Source organism: Pantherophis guttatus, chromosome 1 (assembly GCF_059756535.1).
Source record: "Pantherophis guttatus breed Tessera chromosome 1, ASM5975653v1, whole genome shotgun sequence".
Lineage (NCBI taxonomy): Eukaryota > Metazoa > Chordata > Lepidosauria > Squamata > Colubridae > Pantherophis > Pantherophis guttatus.
The window spans coordinates 245,679,072-245,706,683 of NC_142063.1; the positions used below are offsets into that span (position 1 = coordinate 245,679,072).

The 27,612-nt window shown below is 36.0% G+C and overlaps 1 protein-coding gene across 1 annotated transcript in view; it reads right to left on the reverse strand.

The window, feature by feature from the left end:
- The window catches only part of SEC63 (SEC63 protein translocation regulator), a 37,532-nt gene that overhangs the window by 7,155 nt on the left and 2,765 nt on the right, over positions 1-27,612 (reverse strand). Inside the window, exons 2-18 of the mRNA XM_034409113.3 lie at positions 21,565-21,664; positions 20,409-20,523; positions 17,767-17,879; positions 17,100-17,161; positions 15,885-15,943; positions 14,760-14,810; positions 13,882-13,990; positions 12,528-12,622; positions 11,903-12,035; positions 10,681-10,773; positions 8,522-8,676; positions 6,936-7,083; positions 4,677-4,759; positions 2,987-3,046; positions 2,136-2,306; positions 849-1,004; positions 199-300 (exon numbers count right to left, since the gene is read on the reverse strand). Coding sequence (XP_034265004.1) covers positions 199-300; positions 849-1,004; positions 2,136-2,306; positions 2,987-3,046; positions 4,677-4,759; positions 6,936-7,083; positions 8,522-8,676; positions 10,681-10,773; positions 11,903-12,035; positions 12,528-12,622; positions 13,882-13,990; positions 14,760-14,810; positions 15,885-15,943; positions 17,100-17,161; positions 17,767-17,879; positions 20,409-20,523; positions 21,565-21,664 — 1,805 coding nt within the window. The remainder of the gene's footprint in view (positions 1-198; positions 301-848; positions 1,005-2,135; positions 2,307-2,986; positions 3,047-4,676; positions 4,760-6,935; positions 7,084-8,521; positions 8,677-10,680; positions 10,774-11,902; positions 12,036-12,527; positions 12,623-13,881; positions 13,991-14,759; positions 14,811-15,884; positions 15,944-17,099; positions 17,162-17,766; positions 17,880-20,408; positions 20,524-21,564; positions 21,665-27,612) is intronic.

The following is a 27,612-nucleotide window of genomic DNA, read 5'->3' on the forward strand; positions in this document are numbered from 1 at the left end:
CATAGCTGTGCATAAGAACAGCCACAGGTTTTGCACAATTTCAAGCACTATGCTAGTTAAGACTCAAAATCTACCTTGCTTTTCAGAAGGTATTACCGAGGAATTAAATGTTTAAGGCCCAAATAGAAACTATTCTGAAATTTTGCATTCACTTCATCTCAGTTCATCTCAAGCATATTTAGCTATCTTTTTGCTGACCTCAGGAAAGTAGAGAGTGTAAACAGGATGAGTTATTTTTGACTTGGTTTCCAAGAGAGCCCGTTCTTTTCGTTGTATACTCTGTTGTAATTCTTGCCACTCCTAGTAGAAAAAGAAAAATATTCTGCTTATTTGTGTCTTTCTCAAGAAAATAACTTTTCTGCAGATTGAGAAGGGTATATAAATTAAAATAGGAATGCATTTGTATCTTAATAATAATTTGGAAAGGAAAAGAACTACCAATTTTTAAATGCATTTTACCAATTTCATTGTATGAATAAAAACATTTGGATGGTTTACTATATTAGTAGACATGTTACAGAGAAACAGGAAGCTCATATATTTTACAAAAGCTTTCCAATTCTGTGTTTTACTTAGTTTTACTAACTACAAAATACTATCCCTCCCTTTACCCCCACTGAATGGACTGATGAAAATGTCTTATCGTAGGAAAGGTTTTGGGTTAGATTAAATGACCATACTGGTATTTCTCCAACAGGTAATAAAAATAAATCTTTCTAAATTGTAAATAACAAAGAAAGACCATCACGAAATAGCTGTAAAAAGAGTATTCATATAAATGTTGTATGTCTTGTATTGTTATATTGTTATAAAAATAATAACAACAAATTTTTAAAAATAAATCTTACAGCTTCGTCATCCTTGCTTTGCTTTTCATCTGGTTCTCTGTCAGAGTCTCGGTCACTGCCATCATCTTTCTCACTTAATGATTCCCGATTGGTGTCATCTTCTTCAGATTCACTTCCTTTATCAGAAACATCGTAATCATCATCCTTGACAATTTCCTAAATTTAAAAAGGGTAATTTTACATTCAGACATGCTCACAACACTAATTTATCACAGGCGGCAAATTGTAGCCAATGTTGATTGATCAATTATAAAATCTAAGCAGGATCAAACCTGATTAGTCCTAGGATGCAGATACAAACAAGAACCCAGAAGAAGCCAGTGTCAAACTACCTCCATGTTCTTTTACTAGCAACAATACAGATGTGTCTACGCAATCACCAAGAGTTGAACTTGAGTCAAAGGATCCTTTGCCTTTGATCTATTAGATCAGGGGTGGCAAACTCAAGGCCCGGGGGCCGGATCCAGCCCATGGGATGCTTAGATCTGGCCTGCGGGGCTGCCCTGGAAACAGCAAAGAACCAGTCCGTGATGCATCTGTGAGCAAAAACGGAGCTCAGGAGGACTGCATACAGTTGCAGGAGGACATTGCAGCCAAAAATGGAACTCGCGAAGGCCACAGGCAGCCCTCCAAGCTCCATTTTCACTGGCAGAGGGTTCCAGGAGGCCGTCGCAGTCAAAAATGGAGCTTGGGACCACCACAGGGGCACCTGACACAAGTGATGTCGAGCTGGCCATGCCCACCTTGCCATGCCCACCCCGGCCCCCCAAGGTCAAACACAACACTGATGTGGCCCTCAATAAAATTGAGTTTGACACCCCTGTATTAGATTATTTCAACTCATGAATATGTCATCTTTATTAGCCTCTTCCTTAGCTTGCTTTGGATAATCACCTATAGCAAAATTTAAGACATTCTCTTATTGAAAAATAAAATAAAATAAAAATAAAGGCACGCTACCAAATGATACTGTACTTAAAACAGGAAGGATATGCTATAGCATAAAGAACCTCTTCCCTTCATTACTTATCAGGATTTCATAATGCTCAGCTACTGTATTCTACAGGCTACAATTAACCAATATGAAATTTAATCTATGAGTTCTAAACAGAGGTGTTAGGTCTCATAGAAATCAAATTATTTTGCAGCTTACAATCCACACATCATTTTCTTGGTATTGTTCTCCATTTTTCATTAAACTACAAACTGGTCCACAGTTTCTCTGAAATTTAAGTACTTCAACACGCCTAAAAACAAAAATTCCAATCTATTTCGATTGACACATACATTCCCAGCAACCCCATTAGCTTGTTTTTGCTTCAGCTGCTTTGTTTGTATCAAAGGAGCAGGAGCTGGCTTCTTTTTCACAAGTTTTTTCTTCTTTGATTTGGAAGTCTTCTTTGCTCCTTTGTTCTTCTGCTGCCATCCTTTATTCTTCGATTTATTAAGGTCTCCTTGCTGCAAAGGTAATAATATTTAAAATGGTTACACTTCAGTCCTTGAGCCACCCAAGTGCTTTAAGTATACAGAAATTAACGCAGACCTTTTAATATCAGGCATTGGTGGATAAAAGCAAGTGACCAGGGCTCCACTAATATCTATGGGCATCTCTAGAGGGAACAGCTGGCTCTACAGAAGCTGGCTCACAGTTATCACAAATACAACACCAGCAAAGCCCCACCTGGCTATCGTTTCATGTATGTTTGTTGTCTTCTCAACAAAAGCCGCTGAATACTTTACACAAAGTTTATGTTATAAACCAGGAGTCCCCAACTGCCAGGCTACAGACCAGTACCAATCCATAGCCTGCTAGGAACTGATCTGCATAGGTGAAGGTGAGTGGCAGAGCAGCGAGCGAAACCGAAACTATTCCCCCACCCCGGTTAGTAGAAAAATTGTATTTCACGAAACCAGTCGTTGGTACCAAAAAAGTAGGGGACCGCCTGTTGTAAGCACAGAAATCAGATTAAATTAACCTTCCAAATGGTTTTACCTTCCAAGGGTTAAAATGATCATAAGTTATTTGGCAATCTTGCAATTTAGCAACAGGACTCATTTCAAAGAGAAAACCTTGACGGTTACTAAACAAACTTCAAGGAATTACAACACAACCATCCACACCTATGTTTTGAACTTACGCCATCCTCTGCAGGCTGTTCTTCAGCTGAACAGGTTGACTGTTCTTTCTCAAACACTTCCTGAATAAAGGGAGAAATAAATTACCTTAGTCTCTCTGTATCAACATGAAAAACTGATCAATTAAACATTAATAATGAACAGAAAGTGAAACATTGGTTCGTATTTCTCAAGATGAAGAATCCAGTTATTAATAGAGGGAAATTTTAATCAATTGGTGGAAAGACTACGGGCTTTCTACAAGATATTTTTAAATTTAATTGTAAATAACTGTTGAAAGCAAATATGCAAATGGAAGAATTAAGGAACAGTGTGTGCATATGGCTTACATTAAGAGTTGGTCTGAAATGCCAGAACTACATTTGCAGTTGTCTGTGGAGATTCTCAGTCATCTTGGTCATAATTGTCTCAAAGGTGTCTTTTGAGAGAGCATCTTTGAGACATACATTTGCAGTTCTTTTTACATATTTATTGAATTTTTATGCTGCCCATCTCTTTTATAAGGTGACTCTGGGCAATATAAATTTCTTTCTTCTTTTTCTTTCTTTCTTTTGTCTAATTTAAAATGAAGGAGAAAATGTCTTCATTATCACTGTTGTAAAGGAACTGCAAGGATATCATACAGGCAGATCTACTAGAAATCATCCAGAGATCTACCTTTTGACCATATGTGAAGATGAATGAGTGTTACATCTCCCAGCTGATAAACACACATCTGCAAACTATGCTATTAAAAAAAAGATACAGAAAGATTATTTCATTTAAAAAGTCAATAAGCACAATACTGGGTATCCTTCTTGTAGTTATCTGCATTTCCAAAAAGGCATTAACAGTATCCACTTTCACAAAGTGAAAAGTGAATGTAAAATCTTTTGTTCTAATGCTAAGCAAAAAACATTTTAGAGATGTGAGTTGTAAGGGAGAGGCAAAAAAACTGTATCTCTCTTTTTAATCAGGAGAAGTTTCTTTACCTAGCATTGAATTACCTATTTAGCACAAGTACCTGTAATTTTTTTCTTGGATACCAAAGGTCGCTCCCCATCCCAAATCACCTTTGATAGCCCAAAAGCTGCATTTGTGCCCTGTTGAATTATGGCAGATTATCAAACCACAGTTCATGGTTCCTTAAAATTGACCCAGAAATACTTAAGACAGATGGAGTAGGGGAACTTTTTAAGAACAGCTAAGGACTAAATTATTAAGTGCTCCCCAAACTATTTACTGGAAACTTGATTGCAGGATTATTCTATCTGGAAGGGACAACCAGGCCACAAATAACATTAGATTCTGTTTTACATTTTAATAGAATTACGATTATATTTGGGGCCCTAGTTGTCCCCATATGGCATAATATATTTGTCTATTATAATTATATATTTACAATTCTTGTCCATCGAAACAAAGCTTCAGATTTGGCACAAATCAGATTGAGCTGTTTTCTGAGTCATTAGACTGGGATCTAGAACAAATCCTGTAATCAGTAAGTATATCTAATTTGAAGCAGAGGGCTTCAAATTCAGAAGTTTCCCTTCATATACCACATAAAAAAGCTACAAGTGGGGATTTTGGCATGAACTGAAGTCATAGGGAATTCCACAGCCTTGTGCAGTTTGCTTCTTGATGCATTCAGGGATATGACCGGATATAGCATAAATAAACCCAAGAACAGTGCGTATCAATATAAATACTTACTGCCATTGTCTGTCTTGTCAAGGTGACCAAAACTGTGACTAGCGATCCTACAGTGATGTTATTACTGTCTTCATCATCCAAAACTGAAATAAAGGTTCCCCAATTATATAGCTTTCTTGTGAATAGGTTTTACTCAACTTTTAAATGCATGACTCAAAAAAGCTAATTTTTTGCAGCTTGAGCTCTCATCTGGATTTTATCCAACCATCTCATTTAATGATAAAACTCAAAGGACCTTAAAGATACATCACAAGCAGCTGCAGATTGAAGGACAAAGGAAGAATGCCAGACTATATAAGAGAGGCTTTTGATAGCTGCTCAAAGACAAATTTGTATATATTCAATTTCTACTTCAAAGACTCTGCACAGAATCCTCTTTTTAAAAAGTTTAAAATGCATACTTTTGAATAAAGGTGTGTAAAATGTTCCAAATCTGGACTATATCATATTTGAACCATCTCTGTTTTCAGTCTTGAAATAGTTGCTTTGCACTCAAAACAGTTTTGCATTCAAAATGTGGCGTTTCATACTTGAGCCGGGTATTTCGAATTCCAAACATTTTGAATTCAAATTGTTATGTACACTCCTATTTTGGAACTAAAGGACTTTAGATAGCTCAATGTATAACAAAAAAAAATAACAAAGGAATCTAAAACTGTATTTTTAGTACTGTATCTCCCTGGCATTGTCTGATGACTGCCAGATGTGCAGGACTGCTGCATTGATTATACCTGCCATATAAACTGGCATCAAATAAAAAAAAATCCAACATATCTGAAGGGAAATACGTTGGGACAAGCTGGTCTGAATAATGGTCTAGGTTGCAAATGAATAGTAAAATAAAGCAAAGATAACCCATCAAATCACATAAATGGAAAGGGGAGCATGGAGTTAGAGATCACACTGAATTCCTTAATTTAACTGTTTAGAAAATCAAACCACTTCTTTAAAAACAAATCTTTAAAAAGTAATAGTAAGAGCTTCAATTAAGCAAAGGTAAACAGGTTTAATGGATTAAGGAAAAAGAAAGATGTTCTAATTTCTTTTTAAAATTATCAAATTTCCTCACAGGAACTCTTTAACAAGTAAAAGGGACTGTATCCTCAAGTGATACTAATCAACATCTACAGCTTCATATGTACTTAGGTTTAAAAATGAATTGAATGACTACTGCCCATTTAGATCAACCAAGCCTATTTTAATGGGTACATTTTTAAAAATCAAATAAGATTTGATATGTTAATTCTGGGAAACAATGAATCCTTGTTACTTCCTAGTAGGGGAGAAAGATGCATTATCAAAACAGGGGTATGTGTGCATGTCTGTACATACTGTACATATCCATCCCCCAATGAGTGTTCAAAAACTCAGAAAAGTAAACAAACCCAGGAACACGAACAGAAAATAAGACCCAGAAAAATGTTTAAGGTTTCTACTTAAAATCTGTGTACAAGCAGTGAATTACTACAAATGCAATGCTATGTATGACTAATTTATAATCTATATCAGGCTGGTATTAATTCAGTCTATTCCTGAAAACAGCTCAGGCAAGAGGTTGTTTACACACCAGCTAGCATTAATTGAACATGGCTGTGTCAAAATTCGTCATGATTTATATGAGAAACACTTAGTAAACTGCGGTCTTCCATCACAGTTGCAGAATATATTTCATTCTGAACCATTTTGAATATGAAATTTCACAACATTCTCATTTCAAAAACAAAACTGTTGTCTTAATATCCTCCTAAATCAGGGATATCAAACTTGCGGCCTACAGGCTGGATGCATCACACACTGGGCACGCCCAGTTTAGCGAAGGGGGGGGAGTTGTGATATGTCACGTGACGCTGCTGTGATGACAGAAGTTTGACACCCCTGTTCTAAACGATTCAAGCTTGAAAACCATCAGCTAGGAAGCATTTTATACTGAGAATAGCTTTTTCAAGCTTGAAACTCTTCTGCAGTGCTTGGAGTAGCCTGTTCCAGAGTGGTTTCATATTTGCAAATAGGGCAATTGGGGAAATTCCAACCTTGAAACATTTTTCACAGCCCTTGTCCAGACTTATACATATTAACCTGTCAACATGGAAGCTTATTATGTCCTCTTTATTTGACCCTCAAATCTAAGACAGCCAATGCCAGAGATCTTAAAATTCCTAAGGGATTAACAGTGTAAATTCACTATTACTATTAAATATATAGCATTAATTTGATAATAGAAATCCTGATCAACTCACTAAGACAGCACACACCACCTACCCTGGGGTTTTATATCCATGATGATATGTGGAAAACTGCCAAGGACAGCCATAACTTCTTCATATTTTTCATCTTCAAGAAAGTGAAGTAAATTGTGACGATCTGAAGCTTTCAAACTCACCAAGTCTTGGATAGATTTAATTTTGTACTGTTTTCATTAAGCAAAACAAAACATACATTTCTAAGTATTAGACATGAATGATCAAGAACATGAACTGTATCAAATATCAAGTTTGCTTTTACTTTAATTATTACAAAAACATTGCAAAATATGTTGAATCACTATATGTGATTCTCTGGAAACGGAGCAATGTTTAATTAATTAAACATAGAGATCAACTGGATAATCACTGAGATCAAACGAGAGAGGAGACAGGAAGGTAGGAAATGAATATCGCTTCCTTTTTCCTATCCACGCTCCCCTAGTCAACTCAATAACTAGCCTCAAATTGTCAAACTTCTATCTACTTTATATTCCACCTTTCCATCTACTCAGAAATGCCATTTGCTAAAAAACAGAAAGCTAAGCATCATCAGGTGACAGTAAATTTGCACTATAAAAGGCTGTGCAGCAGTAAGTAGCATTCTAGCATTCAAAGTCAGGTTAATGTCATGTGGCTGGTGATAGTTTTATCAGAATGAGTGATTAGTAGCTCTGAGACGCTTAACAAGTACAGGTAGTCCTAGACTTATGACAGATTGCTTAAGGATGAACTACAAAAAAGCTATTTACATCATCTCAAAGTTATGACTGTCTCTCTTCTCTCTCTCTTTTCCTCTCTCTCTCTCTCTCACACACACACACAGATGGGGAGAGGGGAGAGGGGAGAAAGAGGGAGAAAGGGAGGGGGGAAGGGAGAGAGAGAGAGAGAATTGCAGTTCAGGCACTTTGCAACTGGCTTGCATTTACAATCAGTTGCAACATCCCACAGTGGCATGACAAATTTGTGACATTTTTTTGCCAGTTTCCAGCAGAAAACGGCAAAAACTGCCCCATTGGATATGCTGGATTCATTTAACAACCAATTGTTTCACCAAACAACCACTTGATTTAACAACAACGATGAATGTCATAAGAACAGTCATAAAATCAAGTCTGCAAACTTGCTTCAACTTACAACCACAACAATTTGCAACCAAAATTCCAGGCTCCATTGTGGTCTTAAATTGAGGATTACCTGCAGCTGTTTGCTTTTTGGGGATTTGGGCCAACAGTTATTGTAGACTTTTTTTTATTACTTTGAAATATAATCCTTCTTGACAAAATTCTGTATGCATTTGTTTGTTTGTTTTTATCCTAACTTTTTATTTTCTAAGTCAAGGCAGCAAATATACATAATGTTCCTATTTTCCCCACAGTAACAACCTTGTGAGATGGATTGTGCTGAAAGTGTATGACTGGCCCAAGGTCACCCAGCTGGCATTCATGCCTAAAGTGGGACTAGAACTCATACTCTCCTAGTTTCCAGGCCAGTTCCATAACTATTACACCAAACAATCAAGTGTCTCAAAGAATAAACATTTTCCAGAATGTGGTCAGATCAAATGAGTTCTAAGAAGCTACAGATCATCTCAATTTCTTCTACCTTTTTATGATTAGACACCCTTCTGAGATTATCTTCTTCAATATGTGGGAGTTGAAGGAGTGGAGACTTAAACTGCTGAAGCCCTTGGACGGTCATCTGACAAAGTTTCATGCAGTTTTCCAAAGAAGCCAATGAGGGAGCACGAAATTCTCTTTCTGAGGGAGAAACACAGGGAAATATTTATATTCAATTGTCAGTATTAATTAGCAATATACAGTACAGGTAGTCCTCAAATTACAATGGTAATGGGTACCAAAATTTCCACAACTAAGCAATGAAGTCATAAAGCACAATGTCATGTGACCACACTACTTGTAGTTAAGCAAGGAGTGTGCATCGTTAAGCTATCACCTCCTTGCAACTTCCTGCCAACAACCAGAGTCAGCGGGCAAGCTGGCAGAAAATTGAAAACCCAAGGCAACTCACAAACAAGTCAGCGGAGAAGGGGAGAGGCTGCTGCCAAGCGCGTGAGAGAAAGCAAGTGACCAGGACGAGTGGGCGAGTGGCCGAGAAGAGATGGCATGAGTGCAGTGGGGCCCGGAGGAAGATGCATGATTGGCCTGGAGGTGCAGCACAAGGGCGAGGTTCAGAGAGAGAGTACGAGGTTGTGTGGGTGTCCAATGTGGCTAGGGGAGGCTTACCCAAGCAACTTGCGACCTTCCCTGCTAGCTTCCCCATTGACTCAGTTTGCAGGAAGGCAGCAGGGAAGATTGCACATCACGATCATATGACGCTGCAAACATCGTATGTGCCAGCTAGTTGCCAAGCACCCACATCAGGATCAAGTGACTGCAGGAGTGCCAAGACTGCCGGAATTTCAAGGACTAGTCGTAACCACCCACTCCTTCAGCATCTTTGCAATGTCAATTTCAAGATCTAGTCTTAACCACCACTCATTCAGCATCATTGCAATATCAGTTTCAAGGACTAGCCGTAACCACCAGTCCTTCAACATCATTGCAACATCAAATGGTCACTGAACAATTTGTCATTCACTGACAAATGCGCTTGGCCTAAAAAATATCCCTAAATAGGACATAGAGCCGGGGCGGGGGGGCAGGCCAACCCACAATTTCCGCTACCGGTTCGGGTGAACCAGCTGAATGCCACCTCTGACCCCGGAACTGTAGTACTAGCTACTTTAGTGAAGATGGAAAATGGACTCAGAGAAGAAATAACCTTAATACTATCAGATCTCTTGTTCTAGTTTAAGACTGCCTAAATGTATCAACTCGTAAACCCTGACAGTTAAAATAAATACAGGCAATCCTTGACTTGTGACCACAATTGAGTCCAAAATTTCCATTGCTAAGCAAATGTGAAGCGAAATTAAATGAATTTTGCCTCATTTTACGATATTTCTTGCCACAGTTGTTAAGTGAGCACTGCAGCTGTTAAGGTAGTGATATGTTTGCTAAGTAAATATGGCTTCCCCATTGACTTTGCTTGTCAGAAGGTCGCAAAAGGGGATCACATGACCCTAGGACACTGCAACCATCAATGAACACATGCCAGTTGCCCAGCGCCTGAATTTGATCACATAGCCATAGGGATGTTGTAAGGATAGTGTCAAAAACAATCATAAGCCACTTTTTTCAGTGTAACTTGTTCTAACTTCAAACAGTCACTAAATGAATGGTTGTATGTTGAGAACTACCAGTACAATGTTACTCCTCCTTTACATGTTACCTGTTTCCATAGAAAAGTTATAGGATTTTAAATATTACTAGACAAACCATGAACCCTTGGGTTATCCTTTCAGAGATATTTCCTTACCACATTTCTCAATTCCTTCAACAATGTCTTCCATGGAAAACCTGTGATATATCCAGAAATGTATCTACCTTTAAAATAGCCCATGTTGAACTGTATAGTGCAGTCAAACATCAGCACAGGAAAAGTTTTATGAGATTTTGTATTATATGATAAAATGTTTTATAATTTTATGTCACACAACATTTTATAAAATTTGCCAATTTTCAATTCCACAGGAGTAATGGGTCCTGGATTTTGGACATATTCTGTAAATTAGACCATTTGATGTACCTTGATTCAAAACATTTTTCCCTATAGTGCAACATTTCACTCAGTTCAAAGTTACAGGAAAGAGTATGTTAGCAGTACAGAGGTAGTATTCACAAATATATGTTAGGACTTACCTTCCCTGCTACGTGCCATGAGTATTAATTGGCAGATTACATTTACAATTTCTTGAAGCAAGGAAGGGCACTTTTTTAAGACAAACTGTTGATCTACAAGAAAGGGGAAAAAAACCTGAACAATTCTGTGCATAAAGTGAATGTTATACATGATTATAGTCTTTCCTTTCTTATTATATAGCTACCAAAAGACCTGTCATGTGCGTTAAAGCTCCAAATGGCATCATGCAAACAAGCTTCTGTTTGTGCTAATGGTCATCCCATCTTCCCTAACCTTTCACATACCTAACTCAAAAATCTATCTCAAAATCTGCTCTGAAGGATCGTTCAATCGTCTGGAATAGTGGTTCTCAACCTTTTCTTTACCATGGACCGCCTTTAAATACCACAGACAATGGCCACGAGGACCACCACAACTTAACTCAAGATTTAAATCATAACATTTCTTCAAGTTTTTGCAGACCGACTGTGATGACACTGCGCCCCCCCCTCCCCGGGTCCGTGAACCACAGGTTGATAACCACTGCTCTAGAGCAGATTTTGGGGGGGGGCACCCAAGAGAATGCAGAGGAATTTCTCTACCAGCAACATTTTTTTCAGTGATTGATGGACACAGGTAAGAGTTTCATCCAATATCTACATACACAAACACTCAAATCTCAATGTAAACCAAGATATGCATAAACTCTATATTTTTGGGCATGCACAGACAGACATTTCTTATGCTGCCATGACTCTTCCCCTAAGCAAGTAATGGGGAAAAATCCAGAAGTCATAATTAAGCATCATTTTCTGTTACTGAGAGCAACCCAATAGCTATCAAATAACCATTTACTATAGCTTGTTTGTCCATTACCAATAATGGAATGGTACTGAGAACTTCTCTCATACAGGTGTGAAGCAGGAGGGGAATGGTTTGCAGAAATAACTAGTTCAAAATATAACCTAGTTTAAGAAACATACAGATTTCAACCACTTCTTTGAAGTTTTTGATACAATTCAAATTTCTGTAGCTGATTACTGAAAATAGGTATGTGATGAAGGCACAATTTAAGACTTGAGTTCCTTTTGTGAACTTAAAAAAATCAAACAAATTATTTGCCATCAAAACAAATACTAGCTCATACAAAACAAGTATGAAACTTATAATTCAATTAGATAATTTCAAATTATCTGTTCATGGTTCCAAAAGCATCTGTTCATGGTTTCCAAAAGCAAATACCTTGTTCAAGTGTCTCAGGAACTTTCATTCTGGCAAGATGAGATAGTAAGAGCACTCTGGCTTTCAAGCTATACGGACAAGTAAGCGGAGGTTCATTTTTCTTCAAATTAATGCTGCCAATTTCTCTGATAAGCTGAAAATGAGGAAGAAAAAAAAAGATAATGCAACTGTAGGAAACAGGTAGCCCTCGACGTATGATCATAATGGACCCTTGCCCATTACAGTAATAAGTCGTGAAGATTGTAAAGTGAGTCATCACATGACCAACCTGAATCTACCTTATTTTGTGGAGTTGTTAAGCAAATCACCATGGCTAAGTGAATTTGTCATAATTAAGTGAACTTGCAATAATTAAGGGAACCCATTGTTCACTATGGGAGATTTTTGCTGAAAACCAGAAGTAGGATGCTACTAACGGCCATAAAAGCGGGCTGGTTACTGAGCACCTGAAATATGATCATGTGACGGGGTGTGCACAATCACTGGAACTTTGGAATTAAGTTGTAAGTACCTTTTTGGGGGGGGGGGGTCCATCATAACTTCAAATGATCACTAAGTGACCTGTCACAAGTCAAAGACTATTTGATACCAACACACAAAGAAAAATATATCACTAATAACAAACCTGGGGTATTTGAATATTGTCTATAGGTCTGCTTGTTGCATCTTTATTATACTGAGGGTCAAATTCAGAAGCCCCTGCCAAAACCATTATAAGTCCTGCAGAGAAAAAAAATAAATGTAGTATTAGTATGTAAAAAGTATTAAGATATATACAAAGACTTTCTCAAATTCTGTCCCAGAAAGATTTTTATTTACCACTTTCTCTTCAGAGACTCATCAACAACAAATAACTAAGCATAATTCAAATACCTTAGGATTACTCTTTCACTAAAGAAGCAAGTACTAACCTTAGACAACTATTTTCATGAATGGGTATTCAGAAATCTTACAATGGGACTTTCTCCATGGTAGCTAAGTACGGTACATTGATTTACGAAACAACATCAATGACAATTAAAATAGCAGCTAAAATTTTGTCTGTTACCATCCTTTTCATATCAATATATGGTGTCTTCACAGGCAACATTAATACCCCATTATTCTTCATCAACATAAAGTTGTATGAGTACACTACAATGCCTATAAATAGGTATCTTCTTTACATTTACTTGTGTATAATTTAGCCTGTTTAACGTTCTTCAGTTGGTATCTTGTATTTCATTTTTAAACCTGAAGATTATTTGAAAGCCAGCTATGATGTTAGCATCATAGAATTCTTTCCATCTAATCATGCAGCTACTAAAAACTAAATGCACAGTTCTATCCAGAGAATTGTGTTAGGAGGCAAGAGGTGCTGGCCTTGTCCCAGAAATATGAGAAAGAACTGGCATTGTACTGCAGCAGCAGTTCTTGAATAAGAACAATGTTGAATTTTAGCATGATTTTTCAATATACTAAAGCAGGGGTGGACAACTTTTTTTAGTTTGTGAGAAACACTTCCTTCTCTTGCTGGGCCTGGAGGCTATAAGAACATGGTTGATGATTTTATGATAACACTAGAGCCACCATGACAAAGCTAATATTTTTGGATCTTTTAGAGTTGGAGGAAAGAGGGAGTTAAAGGTTCCTTATGTCTTTGTATCCTACTTGTACCAAGTGCTGGAGGAAGAGGGTTCTCATAACTGATTCTCCCATAACAACACAATATGCTTTATAGAATGTACACAAGAATCTTCCTAGAATGAGGAAAATTGCGTAAGAGAAAATTTAATTTAACCAATTCCACCTTAAATGTTACAGCCCATTCATAGACCCAGTAACTTAATCCCACATTCTTCTCAAGAAATCAAGTAGCATACCACAGAAAAATTAATGCATAAAGTTTAAACATTCTGCAGAATGCAGGTCTATCTCTAAATAACTACAAAGGAAGCACAAATTTATATTTTAGAATTAAACCGGTTTAAAATGCTTACTTTTCATATCCATATTTCTGGTTTTATAAACAAAATAGGTATAAATTTGCGTTGTACGGATGAGAATCTGGTCTCCACTGTAACGAATTGATCTATACCACCAAGAACCCTAAGTCATTTAAAACAAAAATATTGGTATTAATGATGCATAAATGCAATGAATACTACTATTATCTAAAGTCTTGAACCTCTGTGATTTCAAGAGCATAAATCCTGTGGAAGCAATGAATTACAGAAACTCTAGCAGTTTAGATGACAGATGACTTCACAATATCAAAAGTTGAAAGATACAAAGAATCTGTGTTGCATAAAAGTTTTAAATCATGTAGTACAGTGCCAAGGGGCAGGAAAAACAGAAAACAAAATGATTGCAAAGAAGAAAATGCAAACTTGCAAACTTAAAATGCTAACCCTTTGCATTAAAAGGCATAATAGTTTCAGTCAATGCTGCTCAGCAAAGAACTGAGCACCTATTTTCATGCTTCAACATCTGTATGTTAAAGAAGTATCCAAAACACATTTTTCTGTATTTTGGTGTAAGCTACATAGTGCAACAATATAGAACATTTCCTCATGAATTCAAAATCTCTGAATACTCAGAATTCCAATTCTAGTCCTTTTGCTTTAGCCAGCAATAGAACCTATATAGCATATGAACAATCTTCAAAAAATTGGAAACCTTAGAGACTGAATAATCATGGACATAGTTAAAATTTGCTACACAAATTTGGCACACTGATATGTAAATGCAAATTGCCAGATCAGAAAATTATCATCATAAATTGGGATGGTTGAGTTTGTGAAAGCAAGATTTGGTATGTACATACTTTATATTTTTTGAAATGTACTTTTCACCCTTGATTTAAAATAATACTTACTACAACCACTGGAAGAATAACCATAAATGCTAATCCATAAACCAGCAAAACCTAGGAAATATCAAAAGAAATAACAGAAACATTGTAATAAAATCAGAAATGCTCACATAGGCAGAGACATCTTTTTGTATAAAAACATAAGTACTGAAAGTTTTCAGTAACAAAATAGGTAATGAAGTCATATTTTAAAAGACTCCAATATTTTCCTCGCTAGATTTTCAATCTGATAAAGAGAAACTATTTTTCTTAACAAATGTTTAACTACTGAAAATAAACAACAAAAAACACTCTTACTAATTATGACAAAGGTTACAATAACATTTTTCCACATTAAAATATCATTTTAATGTTATATTACAAGAAGCCAATTGCCAGTACAGCTGTATTTAGTTTCCAGCATTATTTTGATTTTCAAAAATATATTAGTGTCTCTAGCTGGAGAAGATATCTGGTATGATGATTGGGGGGGGGTGTAAAATCAGAACAAGTACCATAGATAAGACCAGTGTTTCTGAACCTTAGCAATTTTAACAATTTTAAGATGAGGGGACTTCCAGAATTTCCCAGCTGGCATGTTTACTGAGGAATTCTGGGAGTTGAAATCCACCCATTTTAAAAGAGTCAAGGTTGAGAACCACCAGATTAGATTATTCTAAGTAACCTCAGGAAATTATGCAACAACACCTCAAACTAAATCTCCGGGGGGGGGGGATTCCCAGCAATTCGGGTATTTTTATGTTCACTGCAGCAGGGCAATCTGAACAGAATGTGTTTACAGAATGTGTTTCAATGTGTTTACAGAAATCTGAAACTTGCAGAACAGTGTAAGAAAAATCAAATTATCACTGAAATCTGCTACATTACCTTGCCTCACAGTAATAAAAGAAAGCTTCCAGGATTCACCATAACTAAATCATAGGCAAAGTGCACTTTTTGAAGCAAGCCGCAAACTGTAACAAGCCTAGAAGTAGACTAAATGCAAACTTTCCCAAAGCTGGCAACAGTTTACGTACATCAATTGACTATCATTTTTCTCTAAATGACTGTTTTAAAAAAAAACCTCTGTAGACTATCAACTGCACTAAGGCTTTCAGCTTAATACAGCCAAACTGGGAGTTGCTTTACCAAAATAGAATTCTTCTGATCCACAATCCAAGCTGGCAGTGCAATTCCAAAGCTTGTAGCTGCAAGAAACGTGGAAAAATAGGTTGCAAAATATGGCAATATAGTCAACATATATACATTTCTTCAGTCATACAAGCTGGGTAAATTATACATCTTTTCAACCAAACCTTTCCCTTATTTAAAAAAAAGCGGGGGATCTTATTTTTAAAAAATAAGTTCTATCTATGGTGCATACGTGGATGCAGAACTAAAGGAATAATCTTCTTGCTCTAATCTGCATAGGATCTTAAGATAAACATTCCTTCACAGATAGGACAAGGTTCTTTTAAAATCAAGAGGTACCCACTGCATGAAAAAAAGCTTTATTTATTTGTAAAAAACTACAACCCAAGCTAAGTGTTAGGTGACAAACTGTTTTCTATGTAACAAAACAATCCCATCGATTTTGAGAGCCAACCTTGTGACATCACTTTTAAAGAAACATCCCTAGAAGGATGTAAGAACTGCAAATATGTTCTTGATGAAGATAGACAAACTGAATGAATTATGCATAACTGGATAGTTTACTATCAAGAGTAACTTTATGGCAAGTTCATCATGCTGCTGAGGCCAACTCAGGACAACACAACAGTGCATTAACCTTGACTTTCATGCCTATGTAAACAACTTCCCTTCAACTGACCCATAGGGAGTGGAAGCTCTATAATTATTCCAGGAAAAGCTGTTGATTGGTTTGGAAATATCAGTAGCTATGAATTTACAATAGGTATGACACTGAAATTGAAATATTCCAAATTCTCCAGAATGTTCTCATAACATGAAATTTTGGCCTGGTAATATTCAGAATTCAGTCTGATTTTGCAGGTATGTAAGAACTGCTATTCCCATGTAGGAAGCAAGAATGTAAATTAGACAAATTAGACAACATTTCTATGTAGGATTGTAATCTAACAAGCCAATAAATATATTAAAGGTTTGAGAAGCTGGATCTCTGAATAACGGGATTCACTGATGTAAATCACTATTCACTGAACATTGGAATGAGGCATGAGTGACATTGAAGTGAGCCTCATAAATACGTAGCTATAAAGATAAATCACATTACTGTACAAACATAGTATACAAAATGAAAACTGTTACTGATAGAATAAATCACAGAGCAAAAGTCAGGATGCTACATAAATTATGATTTGGTACAATAAACTATAGAATTACCCTGTGGTCCATCAGGGCTGCCGTATTCTTCCCAATTTTTTCGAGATTCTTCATCAGTTAAACTAAAATAAGAGGCACAATTATGTTAGAAAGCTTGTTTCTAGAGTACACATTATCCTTGCTCAAAGGAAAGCTTTAAAATTTGCTACATAAAAACTGAAAATCCTCAGGATGATCCATACCAAAATAGCACAGCAGACAGACATGGCAGAGTGTACATACAAGAATACCATGCAAAAATGTCACCAAGATGTACAATAACTTCTGTTGATAACAACCAAATAGGACAAGAAAGGAGAAAAAACAGTTTGAAATGGGAGTGAGACAGCATTATCCTCAGTGATAAAAAGGCTCCTTTGAGGTCTAAATGAGCGCTTCCGATGACAAAAGGGAGAAAATAATTTATAATAAACTGATTTTCTCTTCCTCTGAAGCCTTTATATGACTGTAAATCTACTCTAAGTGATTAGGAGACCTTAGATCTTTGCTTGTTTTATAAACCAGAATCACAAATCAACTTATATACATACAAGAAAACAAAATCAATTCTGTATTGTAACAACTGCTGTAAGTAGAGAAACTGGCTGAAACATATAGAAAATGGTATTAGTGTATATTCATGTTGCTTACAATAACATTCCCCCCCCCATGACCAGAAAAAACTTACGCTGCATAAGCCTTAGCAATATTCATAAACATAACTTCATCGCCACCTTTATCTGGATGGTATTTCAGCGATAACAAACGATATTGCTTTTTAATTTCTGACACTGTTGCACCCTATTAAAATAAGAGGTTCAAATTAATTATTTGAAATACATAAGGGATGTGATCACCTTCACTTTCCTGAAAGTAACTTCCACTGAACTCACTATACCTTGTTTCTGATTATTCACAACAAACCTCAAACACAATATACTAATAATATATTACTCAGGGGTGGGTTCTAAAAATTTTTACTACCGGTTCTGTGGGTGTGGCTTATTTTGTGGGCATGGCTTGGTGGGGGTAATGTGACCAGGTGGGTGTGGCTTTTTTTTTTAAACTTTTAAAAGCATTTTTTCTACAACCTTAAAAGGTTGCAGAAAAAAATGCTTTGAAAAGCCTCTGCCGATCAGACAACTCAGCTGAGATCGTCAGAGGCTTTTCAAAGCATTTTTTTTACCACCTCTTCAGCTAAAGAGGTTGAAGAAAAAATGCTTTGAAAAGCCTCTGATGATCTCAGCTGAGCCGCGGGATCATCAGAGGCCTTTTTTTTTACTTTTAAAAGCATTTTTTCCGCTGAAGAGGTTGTAGAAAAAATGCTTTTAAAAGTTAAAAAAAAAAAAAAAGCCTCTGATGAGGTGGGCAGGGTAAGCGAGCGGCGACCAGGCCAGGGACCGGTTCCGGGGTATGGCCAGCCAATGTTATTACTGGTTCTCTGAACTACTAAAAAATTTTACTACCGGTTCTTGCGAAGCGGTGCGAACTGGGAGCAACCCACCACTAATACTACTTACAAAAGACCTTTGGCTTGCCTGAATTATTGTAAAATTTAGCTTCATATCCCACTTCCAATTCATCATTACCCCCAGACAATCATTTGAGATAGCTACAACTTATTATAATCATTAGAAAGCCAGTAAAACAACAGGGATACAACCACATGTTCAATTACTGGCATTCAGGTAAGAACTCAATTTATGACAATAGGGACCAGAAAAATCACTGTTAAGTGATATGGTCATTAAGTGAGGCATCATACAACCACACTCAATTCTACAACCTTTTAGCCATGATTGTTAAGATTATCATCATGCGACTATGACTTGCAACCTTCTTCTGGCTTCCCCATTGACTTTGCTTATCGAAAGCCAGGTGGGAAGGTCACAAATCGCGATCACGTAGCCATGGGCTGTTGCAACAGCCAGAAATCCAGGTTGGTACTTGAGTGATCAGATCTGAATCATGTGACCCCCGGGGCCCTGCAAGGATGTAAGCATGTAAGTGCAGACCAATTGTAAGCTATTATTTTCTGTAAACCAATGGTTGTTCAGTAAACACTACATGTAGTCCTGTCATCTAAAGCTCTGACAGTCCCAAAATAGATCTAATCCAATGGAAATTCTAAGATATGATCCCTCTAATCTGCTGTTCTTAACACTGCTTTCTTTAAAGTTTATAAAGCAAATTTTAAATTCCATCTGGTAAGCCCCAAGCATTAAGAATTTTTTTTGAAAGCGTGTATAAATGTAACTTTTAAAAAATGAAAAATTCTCCAAATGTTTAAATAACTACCAAATTGTTCAATGGCCTCTATTCCTACATAAATATAGGAAGTCAGGAACATAGGAAAAACTGAGTTCAATTGACCTGTACCTATTTAAAGTGTATCATTTAAATAAACAATTCAACTTTCAAAAAGAATATATATACAAGTTTGCTTTCCACTATCAAATAATTTTGGTGATCAGCATATTAAATTACACAACCATTGTAAAACTGTAACTAGTTCTTTTCTTTCTATTTGCAGACAGGATTTTTCTCTAGAAGATTCCTCTAATTACAGAAGAGGATGTGATGAAGTAACCCCAATGCTTTTATATTGTTGTGCTGTTGTTTGCTAACTTCCTTTTTTTCTTCCTATTGTCCCACTTTTTTATTATCCTGGAGTATTCCCCAATTTCCTGTTAACATAGAAGAAGAACGAAAGGTTTACTTCCTTCTATTACAACCAAAGGTGCAAAAAAGTCCTGACATGGACAGGCACAACTGAATGCCATTTATTATTTCAGAGACATGCATCATTGCTTTATAGGAGGGTATTTTTTAACAAAAACTTTTAAAAATATATTTAATTTATAAGGCATTTTCTTTAGGCCAGAAAAGCCTTTCTATGTTTTAATACCAAATGGCATTGTTTAGTAAATATATTGTTTGCATATTTACATCATTTTATGAAATAGTGCCAGATATTCAATGTAGTTTCAAACAACAGTCTTTGTCAAAAGTTCAAAATGTGACTAACTCAAAAATGAAATACTTAAAATGTAATATATCGTTTATATGTAGACTTACCGGGCATGACTTTTCAAATAAAAAAAATAAGCATTTATCTGCTGGCTGAATGCTGCTGTTGTCACAAGACAAACCCAACTGGCAGAACAGATTTCCCTCCCTCCCTTTTCCATGTGTCAGTCAATCGGTCTTTTGAAGGTTTGTGGAGTGAAATAAAGACACATAGACTTAGAATGTGATATTCCACTGAGGGCCCTGGTGAAATATTTAGTGTCAAATTTAGTTTAAATACTGAAAAATGGTGCTACTTACTGGGTCTAACTGTAGTATTTCATATGGATTGTATTCTTGATATTCTCGGTCTGTTTTGGACACTTTGTAAGCAAGAAACAAAAAGAGTGCCCATCCAGCAAGCAACACACCTTTTCTGTAAAATTGAAAGTGAAAGAGAAATCAATTTTAAATAGTTAAATTTTTAGAAAGAAATCGTATGCAATCAAAATATCCAGGTACATTTAAAGAAGAGTTAACATCAGAGGAAACAGTAACCAAAATAATCTCTAGCCATCTCTCAAAACCAAAGAAATTACAGTATACAAGTATGTCAACTGCTTTCTGCCAATATTCTACAGCCCCATCCAGTATTTGTAATGGGCACTCAGCTTAATTGATGAGTCTTAAATAATAAAACCATACAGGTAGTCCTAAACTTACAACCTTAACTGAGCCCAAAATTTCTGTTCCTAAGGAAGAAAGGAAGTTAAACAAGTTGCACCTCATTTTATCACTGTAGTTGTTAAATGAATCATTCAGTTTTTAAGTGAATCTGGCTTCCCCCATTGATTCTGCTTGTCAGAAGTTTACAAATGATGATCACATGACCCTGGGAGGCCAGTTGCCAAGTGCCCGAATTTTGAGCACTTGATTATGGGGATGCTGCAAAGCATAAGTGTGAAAACCAGTCATATCCTTTTTTTCAATTCTGTTGTAACTTTGAATGGTCACTAAATTAACGGTTGTAAGTCAAGGCTACCTGTATACTCAACAATTCTCCATAAGGTAAACTGCTTGGTGGGTTGGCTTTTTGTTGTTGTTCAGTGAAGTTTCCCACTTCCCACTGAGGAATCCTCAGCCTATAAAGAATTCTAGGGTTTCCACAATATAATTTTTAAAAACACTGCATCACAGACGACACATCTCTCTTTTTCCCCCAAAGCAGGAAGAACTGTGAATCCCAAACAACTGCATTTTGGATTCTCAATAGATTCTTTCATTACCTGAAATTCAATCCATGACTTTGGAATCATTTTCAATTTCTTTACAATTAAAACTTCATTAACATCTCCTAGGAGTTATTGGTAAAATGCTGATCTTATCATTTTTCTAAACATTTTATAATGTTGAAATAATCTGCTTTTATTAAAATTCTTTTAAAAATCCCCATAAAATAGAAACCAATTATACTTACTTTACTGTAGGAATTATATTCTGCTGGGGCTTTAACAATCGCAATCGATACCACAGGCATCTTCCATAAACTTTTCTTAAATTCTTTAAACGAATTTGCTCTGGGGAAGATAATTTTACTATTTAATAAAAATAAAGTATCTTACACATTAGGCTTTCTTCTTCAAACTGTTCAAATCTTAAAGGAAAAACTTCGCAATACTACCTGTAGAGCAGGGGTGTCAAAGTCAAGGCCCAGGGGCCTGATTCGGCCTGCGGAATGCTTAGATCTGCCCCACGGGGCCGCCTTGGAAATAGCAAAGAACCGGCTCACAGTTCCTTTGCCAGCGAAAATGGAGCTTGTGAGGGCTATCCGTACCCCCCCCCCCAAAAAAATCCGTTTTCACTGGCAGAAGGTTGCAGGAGGCTGTCCCAGCTGAAAACGGAGCTCAGGAGCCTGTTTTCACTGGCACAGCACTCGGGCCATCACAGGCTCTCGCCGACACAAGTGATGTCATGCTGGCCATGCCCACCCTGGCCCCCGAGGTCAAACACAATCCTGATGCAGCCCTCAATGAAACTGAGTTTGACACCCTTGCTGTAGAGGCAAGTATTTCATCTTTCCCCCCAGCATCATTTACCTTCTACTATACAAATGAACAGAATATGAACCATCTATTTTCTGAACTAGCTTCCCAAACCTCCTTTTTTACTTGTCAGTAGTCATAATCATAATACAAGGTAAAAATCCCATCTATGTATTAACCAGGCACAACTCAACTTAGCTTTCAAACCAGGTTAGCCTGGTGATACACCTGCTAACACAAATATTTTAAAAGTTACCAAAAAAAAAGACGACTATACAGAGGTGATGTTGGCTTGGCAGTAGCAACATTGGGCAACATATACCTTCCACTCAATACAGGTAGTCCTTGACTTACAACAGTTCCTTTAGTGACAGTTCAAAGTTACAACGGCATTGAAAAAAGTGACTTATGGCCATTTTTCGCACTTACAACTGTTGCAGCATCCCTGGGGTCACATGATCAAAATTCAAGTGCTTAGCAACCAGTTCACATTTATGATGGTTGCAATGACCTGGGGGTCATGTGATCAGCTTTTGCAACCTTCTGACAAAGTCAATGGGGAAGACAGATTCACTTAACAACTATGTTACTGACTTAACAAATGCAATGATTCACTAACAACTGTGGCAAGAAAAGTCATAAAATGGGACAAAACTCACTTAACTAATGTTTCACTTAGCAACATAAATTTTGGGCTCAATTGTGGTCGTTAACTTGAGGACTACCTGTATTGACTGCGTTGCAACACTGACAATTAACATTGTCTGTTAGAATTTAGTGGGTATTAAGATTGTATCCTTCTGTTCAGATAAGGGACTTAGTAGACCTATCTCCATGAATGGAAAAGTGATTTTTAGCAATTCCTCCTCTATATAGCCTGTACTCCAGGTCCAAAAGTTGGAGGATCATTCAGAATACTATGAAAGATGCAAGGCATCTGTGAAAACTACCATTCCCCTTTGTTTGTTAGTGAATTGATTAGATCGAAACTCTAATCAATGTACTACAATGTAATCTATTCACAGAAAGGCACTACAACATTTGGTCTATAAGTTACAGCTCTCCAAAACTTAACATGTTTAACATTTAACAGAAATTCTGCTCCTAAAATGAGGGTGTGGGAAGAGAGATGGAGAGCTGACTCACCAGGATCCATAGCTTCTGCAACACCATTATGGTTTACCCACTACAATATAATATGGCTTCTACATTCAAATTTACAAGCCACAGTTTATACTTTTTTTCAAAAATCCCAAACCAGCAAAATACTACGTGCAAGTCAAACACTCTGCCAACTAAATTATACTGCCAACAAGCTATTCTTTTTATAGTAAAAAAAAAAAAAAAATACCTAGATTTTATTCAGCATCAATAAGACTGGGGAAGTACATTCTTTATAGAAACTTTAGAGAAATTATTTTTCAGATTTTTTTTTAAAGAAAAGGGAATAAGAAACAAATGGGAATTAGTTCTGAATATGCAACAGTTTTATTTTTTTACTGGGGCCAAACTTTCTTTGTTAAGAATATTTTAACAAATTCACTCTCTAACATGAAGTAAGAACCTACAAATATCAGGGGAAAAGCAAACAGTCCTCTATTGAAATTTAGACCGTTATTGTGGTATTGTGGTACTACTTAATCTTGCATCATCTCAATTTGTAACAATCCCACAGTGTTTAGTGAACCTTATTCATAGATAAGCATACACAGAACTGTGCGTTAAGTTTCTTTCTTACGATGCAATTTATAATAAATACTGTATACTATTTATTTCAAAGGTTGAACCTCAAAAATTAAAGAACCACATGCCAAATAGATTCCATATAACACATTAAACTATAATTTAGTGTGTGTACATTAATCTTTTATGTCTTACTAAGCAAACAATAAAATTTTGAAAACTCTGGTCATTTTACCAGTAAAACAGAGAGCTACTTTATTTTAACTACTACAATCATTTAAACAGGAAGGCAGAACATGGACTACTTTGGCTGTAACAAACTCTGATTCAGTATTAATAAACGTCCCTGGATTTTACGAGTGCAACATTTCTTCTTTTATATGTGAGACAAAATGTTCTTGTGGAGAGGAGCAGAGATTAAATCGAATTCAAGGAAATATGACTTACTGTAAGGATTAAGAATAAGAATCTACTATATATCTAATGTGTTTTAAACAACTATGGTTAATTTATGACAGATTATTCTAAGTATGGACATGAGGTTTAGAGATATAGCCTTCAGATCCTCTGATCAGATGGTTATTTCTGAATTAGGTTAATAAAAATTTGTTTAAATACTGAACTATAAATATGGAACATATAGCATCTGCATTTGTAATATATATCTCCATCTAAATTCAATCTCAAATGTCTGACCACATCTGTTTTCAAAGAATATGCAAACTACACAGAAATACAAATTCTAATTTGAAGGTTGACCATTAATAGCTAGCTACAACAACAAGGCATCATCTGTTTTATCTGGGACATTCTTGCCACTGCCACTACCCATCCTAATACAAAGATAGAGTCACCTTTCAGCAAGATGGTAGGCATAATTATTCTTGAAAGGAGCTATTTGGATATGTACATAGACGTAACTTTACAGTAGGTACACTAGGCATAGTTTTGCACAGATTTTTCTATTTTACCAACTATATCTATTGCAGACAAATCTAATTATGACTATGCATGTCTTAACTGAATGTAAGTTAAATTGCTGAACTTCACTTTGTCCAGTGCTCAAATAATGTTTGAAAAGTGCAATTTTCAAAAAGTCTTATGAAGCATGCAACTGTACTGCTTCCTTATTTGCACTGACTTTTTTTATTATGATTATTCAGTAGTGTCCAATTCTCAGAAACTGCCTGAATAAGTTTCTGTAGTTTTCTTGGCAAGATTTTCCAGAGGTGGTTTGCCATTGCATCCTTCCTAGGGCTGAAAGAAAATGATTGGCCCAAAGTTATCTAACTTGCTTTCTACCTACGAAACGACTAGAATTCAGAGTCTCCCAGTTTCTAACCTAATGCTTTGACCACTACACCAAACTGGCTCCACACTGATTCTACTATATTTCTAAACCTTTCAAGGTGCTCATTTAGCTATCTATATACTACTAAAATTCTCATTCCCAGAATCTTTAGCTGAGCAAAATCATGTATCACCGGGCAACAATTTTTAAACCAAGGTACCTGAAATGGGCTAATTTATAGAATGCATCCCAAATTCAGGACCCATGACTCCTGCAGAACTGAAACTTAGCAAATTTTATAAATCATTTTATGACATAAAAATTATAATAAAACAGTTAATGACATCATACAAAATGTCATAACATATTTCCTGTGCTGATGTTTGATTGTGCTATACAATTCAACATGGGCTATTTTCAAGGTGGATACATCTCTGAATGTATCGCAATTTTTCCAGTGAAGGCAATACATTAAAAATTGTGTCACTGTTAAAGGCACAGAAGAATCTCATGAGCAAATATCCCTGAAAGAATGACCCAATTGGGTTGCCTAGTTGTCTTTAAAAGATTCAGCAGCTTGGGGCCAGGTTTGTTAGATAACTTCTGTAAATACTGTAAATGCTTGATTACCTTTTGCTAGTTGATTTGTTATGTTCAGCTCATTATATAATTGTTCAAAAATTACATAGTAACCAACTTTTCACAGCAAATTAAGGGATGGAATCTGCATGCAAAAATAAGGCTAAGATATCAAAATAGAAGTGGTATATGTATTCAAAATAATAAATCCTGTTCAGACCCAAGAGTAACATTTTTAAGATAGGCAGGAATAAATGAGGCCTCTTAAAACTCAGATCACATTTATTAAACCCAGAAATAATTTTATATAAAAATTGTTGCAATCTCATCAACAGTTATACCATTTAAAACACTGTAAAAACAGATAAACAGTACCGAGAGCTGTACTAATGGTATCAAATGCAGTGTTAAAAGATAAAAGAGATTATAATTCAGACAATATTTGGGAATAAGATCATTTTTTAATATTCTTGGTGCTGATATTAAAAAGCTGGATATGACAAAATGTTTTAAATGTATAACTACTTCATATTACCTCAATGCAATAATCACTTTAAACTTTATACAAGAAAAACATGTTTTTCTTACATATTAAGGGAAAAATTCTACAAAATAATTTTCATGTATTAGGAAATAAAAGAATTTTATAAAATCATCCTGTGTGTGATCTAGAAATACTAAATTCTTTATTCCCAAATATCCATTCTACTTTTACACTAAGACAAAATGTCAAACATAAAATATCTGATAGGTACTAAATCCACTCATCCCCAAGAATTTACAGAATTATCTCGCAATGAGAGATATAAATAACTGCACATTATAAACACTGACAAATGCATCTATTTCTTTTCATTATGACGGAAAGTAAGGAAAAATAATATTGAAAGAATGCATCTCATTTACAATATCATTCAAAAACAAATTATATGGTCAGCTGAACATTGGGGTGCCATGGCAGGGACAAGATATGCCCCACTTACTTGAGATTCCAATACATATCGCAGATGCTTTTCTGTATGTACAAAAGCTACACTGGAAGAAAGCTTGATATCCAAATGCTATTCTATAAAAATCATTGAGAAAAAAAACACCAAATTGTCTAGATTACTATGACTACAACCTTATGCTTTCAAGTTGTGGTCATTTAATTAATATTTTTGCTCTGTAATACTTAAAATCAATAATACAAACTTTTTCCTTTCAACATAAAATCTAGTAATTCCCCTTCAAACAAAAAGTATACACTGTGACCTAGACAAAGTTTATAATCTTCACACTGATGCCTGCTTTCCATTATCAATACAGAGCCATCAACCCTAGTCAGAATTACTTTTGTACTTCATTGGGAAAAGTTGGCATATAACCTGTTCAATGCACATACATCCATGTTCTTTTTTCATTCAGATACACTTCTATTTTCTGTAACAAGTAGTAATGCATGGCCTTACTCTTTGCAAGGTACCAAGCTAGGGAAATGTGTTATATTTCTGAATTAAAACCATAAAACAAGGTAATATCTCCAACCCAGTGGGGATATTACCTAGCAGGTAATGATAAATTGTGACATGTGGAAGGCCTTGTACTTAGGTATGAAAAATCAAGTGCATAGATACAGGACTGGGGATGCTTGATGATGGCAATTTGTGTGAAAATGGTCTAAGGGCGACTACCAGCTGAAAATGAGCAAGAAATGTATTAGATTATGTCCAGTTTATGGCATTCGACACTAGTCAGACAGCACTCAGATTAGAGTTTTCTTTTCTTTGCAGGATAAAGCTGGGGAAAATTCAGAAGAAAGCTATCAAGGTGTTAAAGAGTCTGGAAATTAAGCTCTCCAAGGAACTAGACACGCTGAGTTGGCAAAAGAGATTAAAGAGAATCATGATAATGATCTACAAATACCTAAAAGGAGGTCATGTGCAAATGG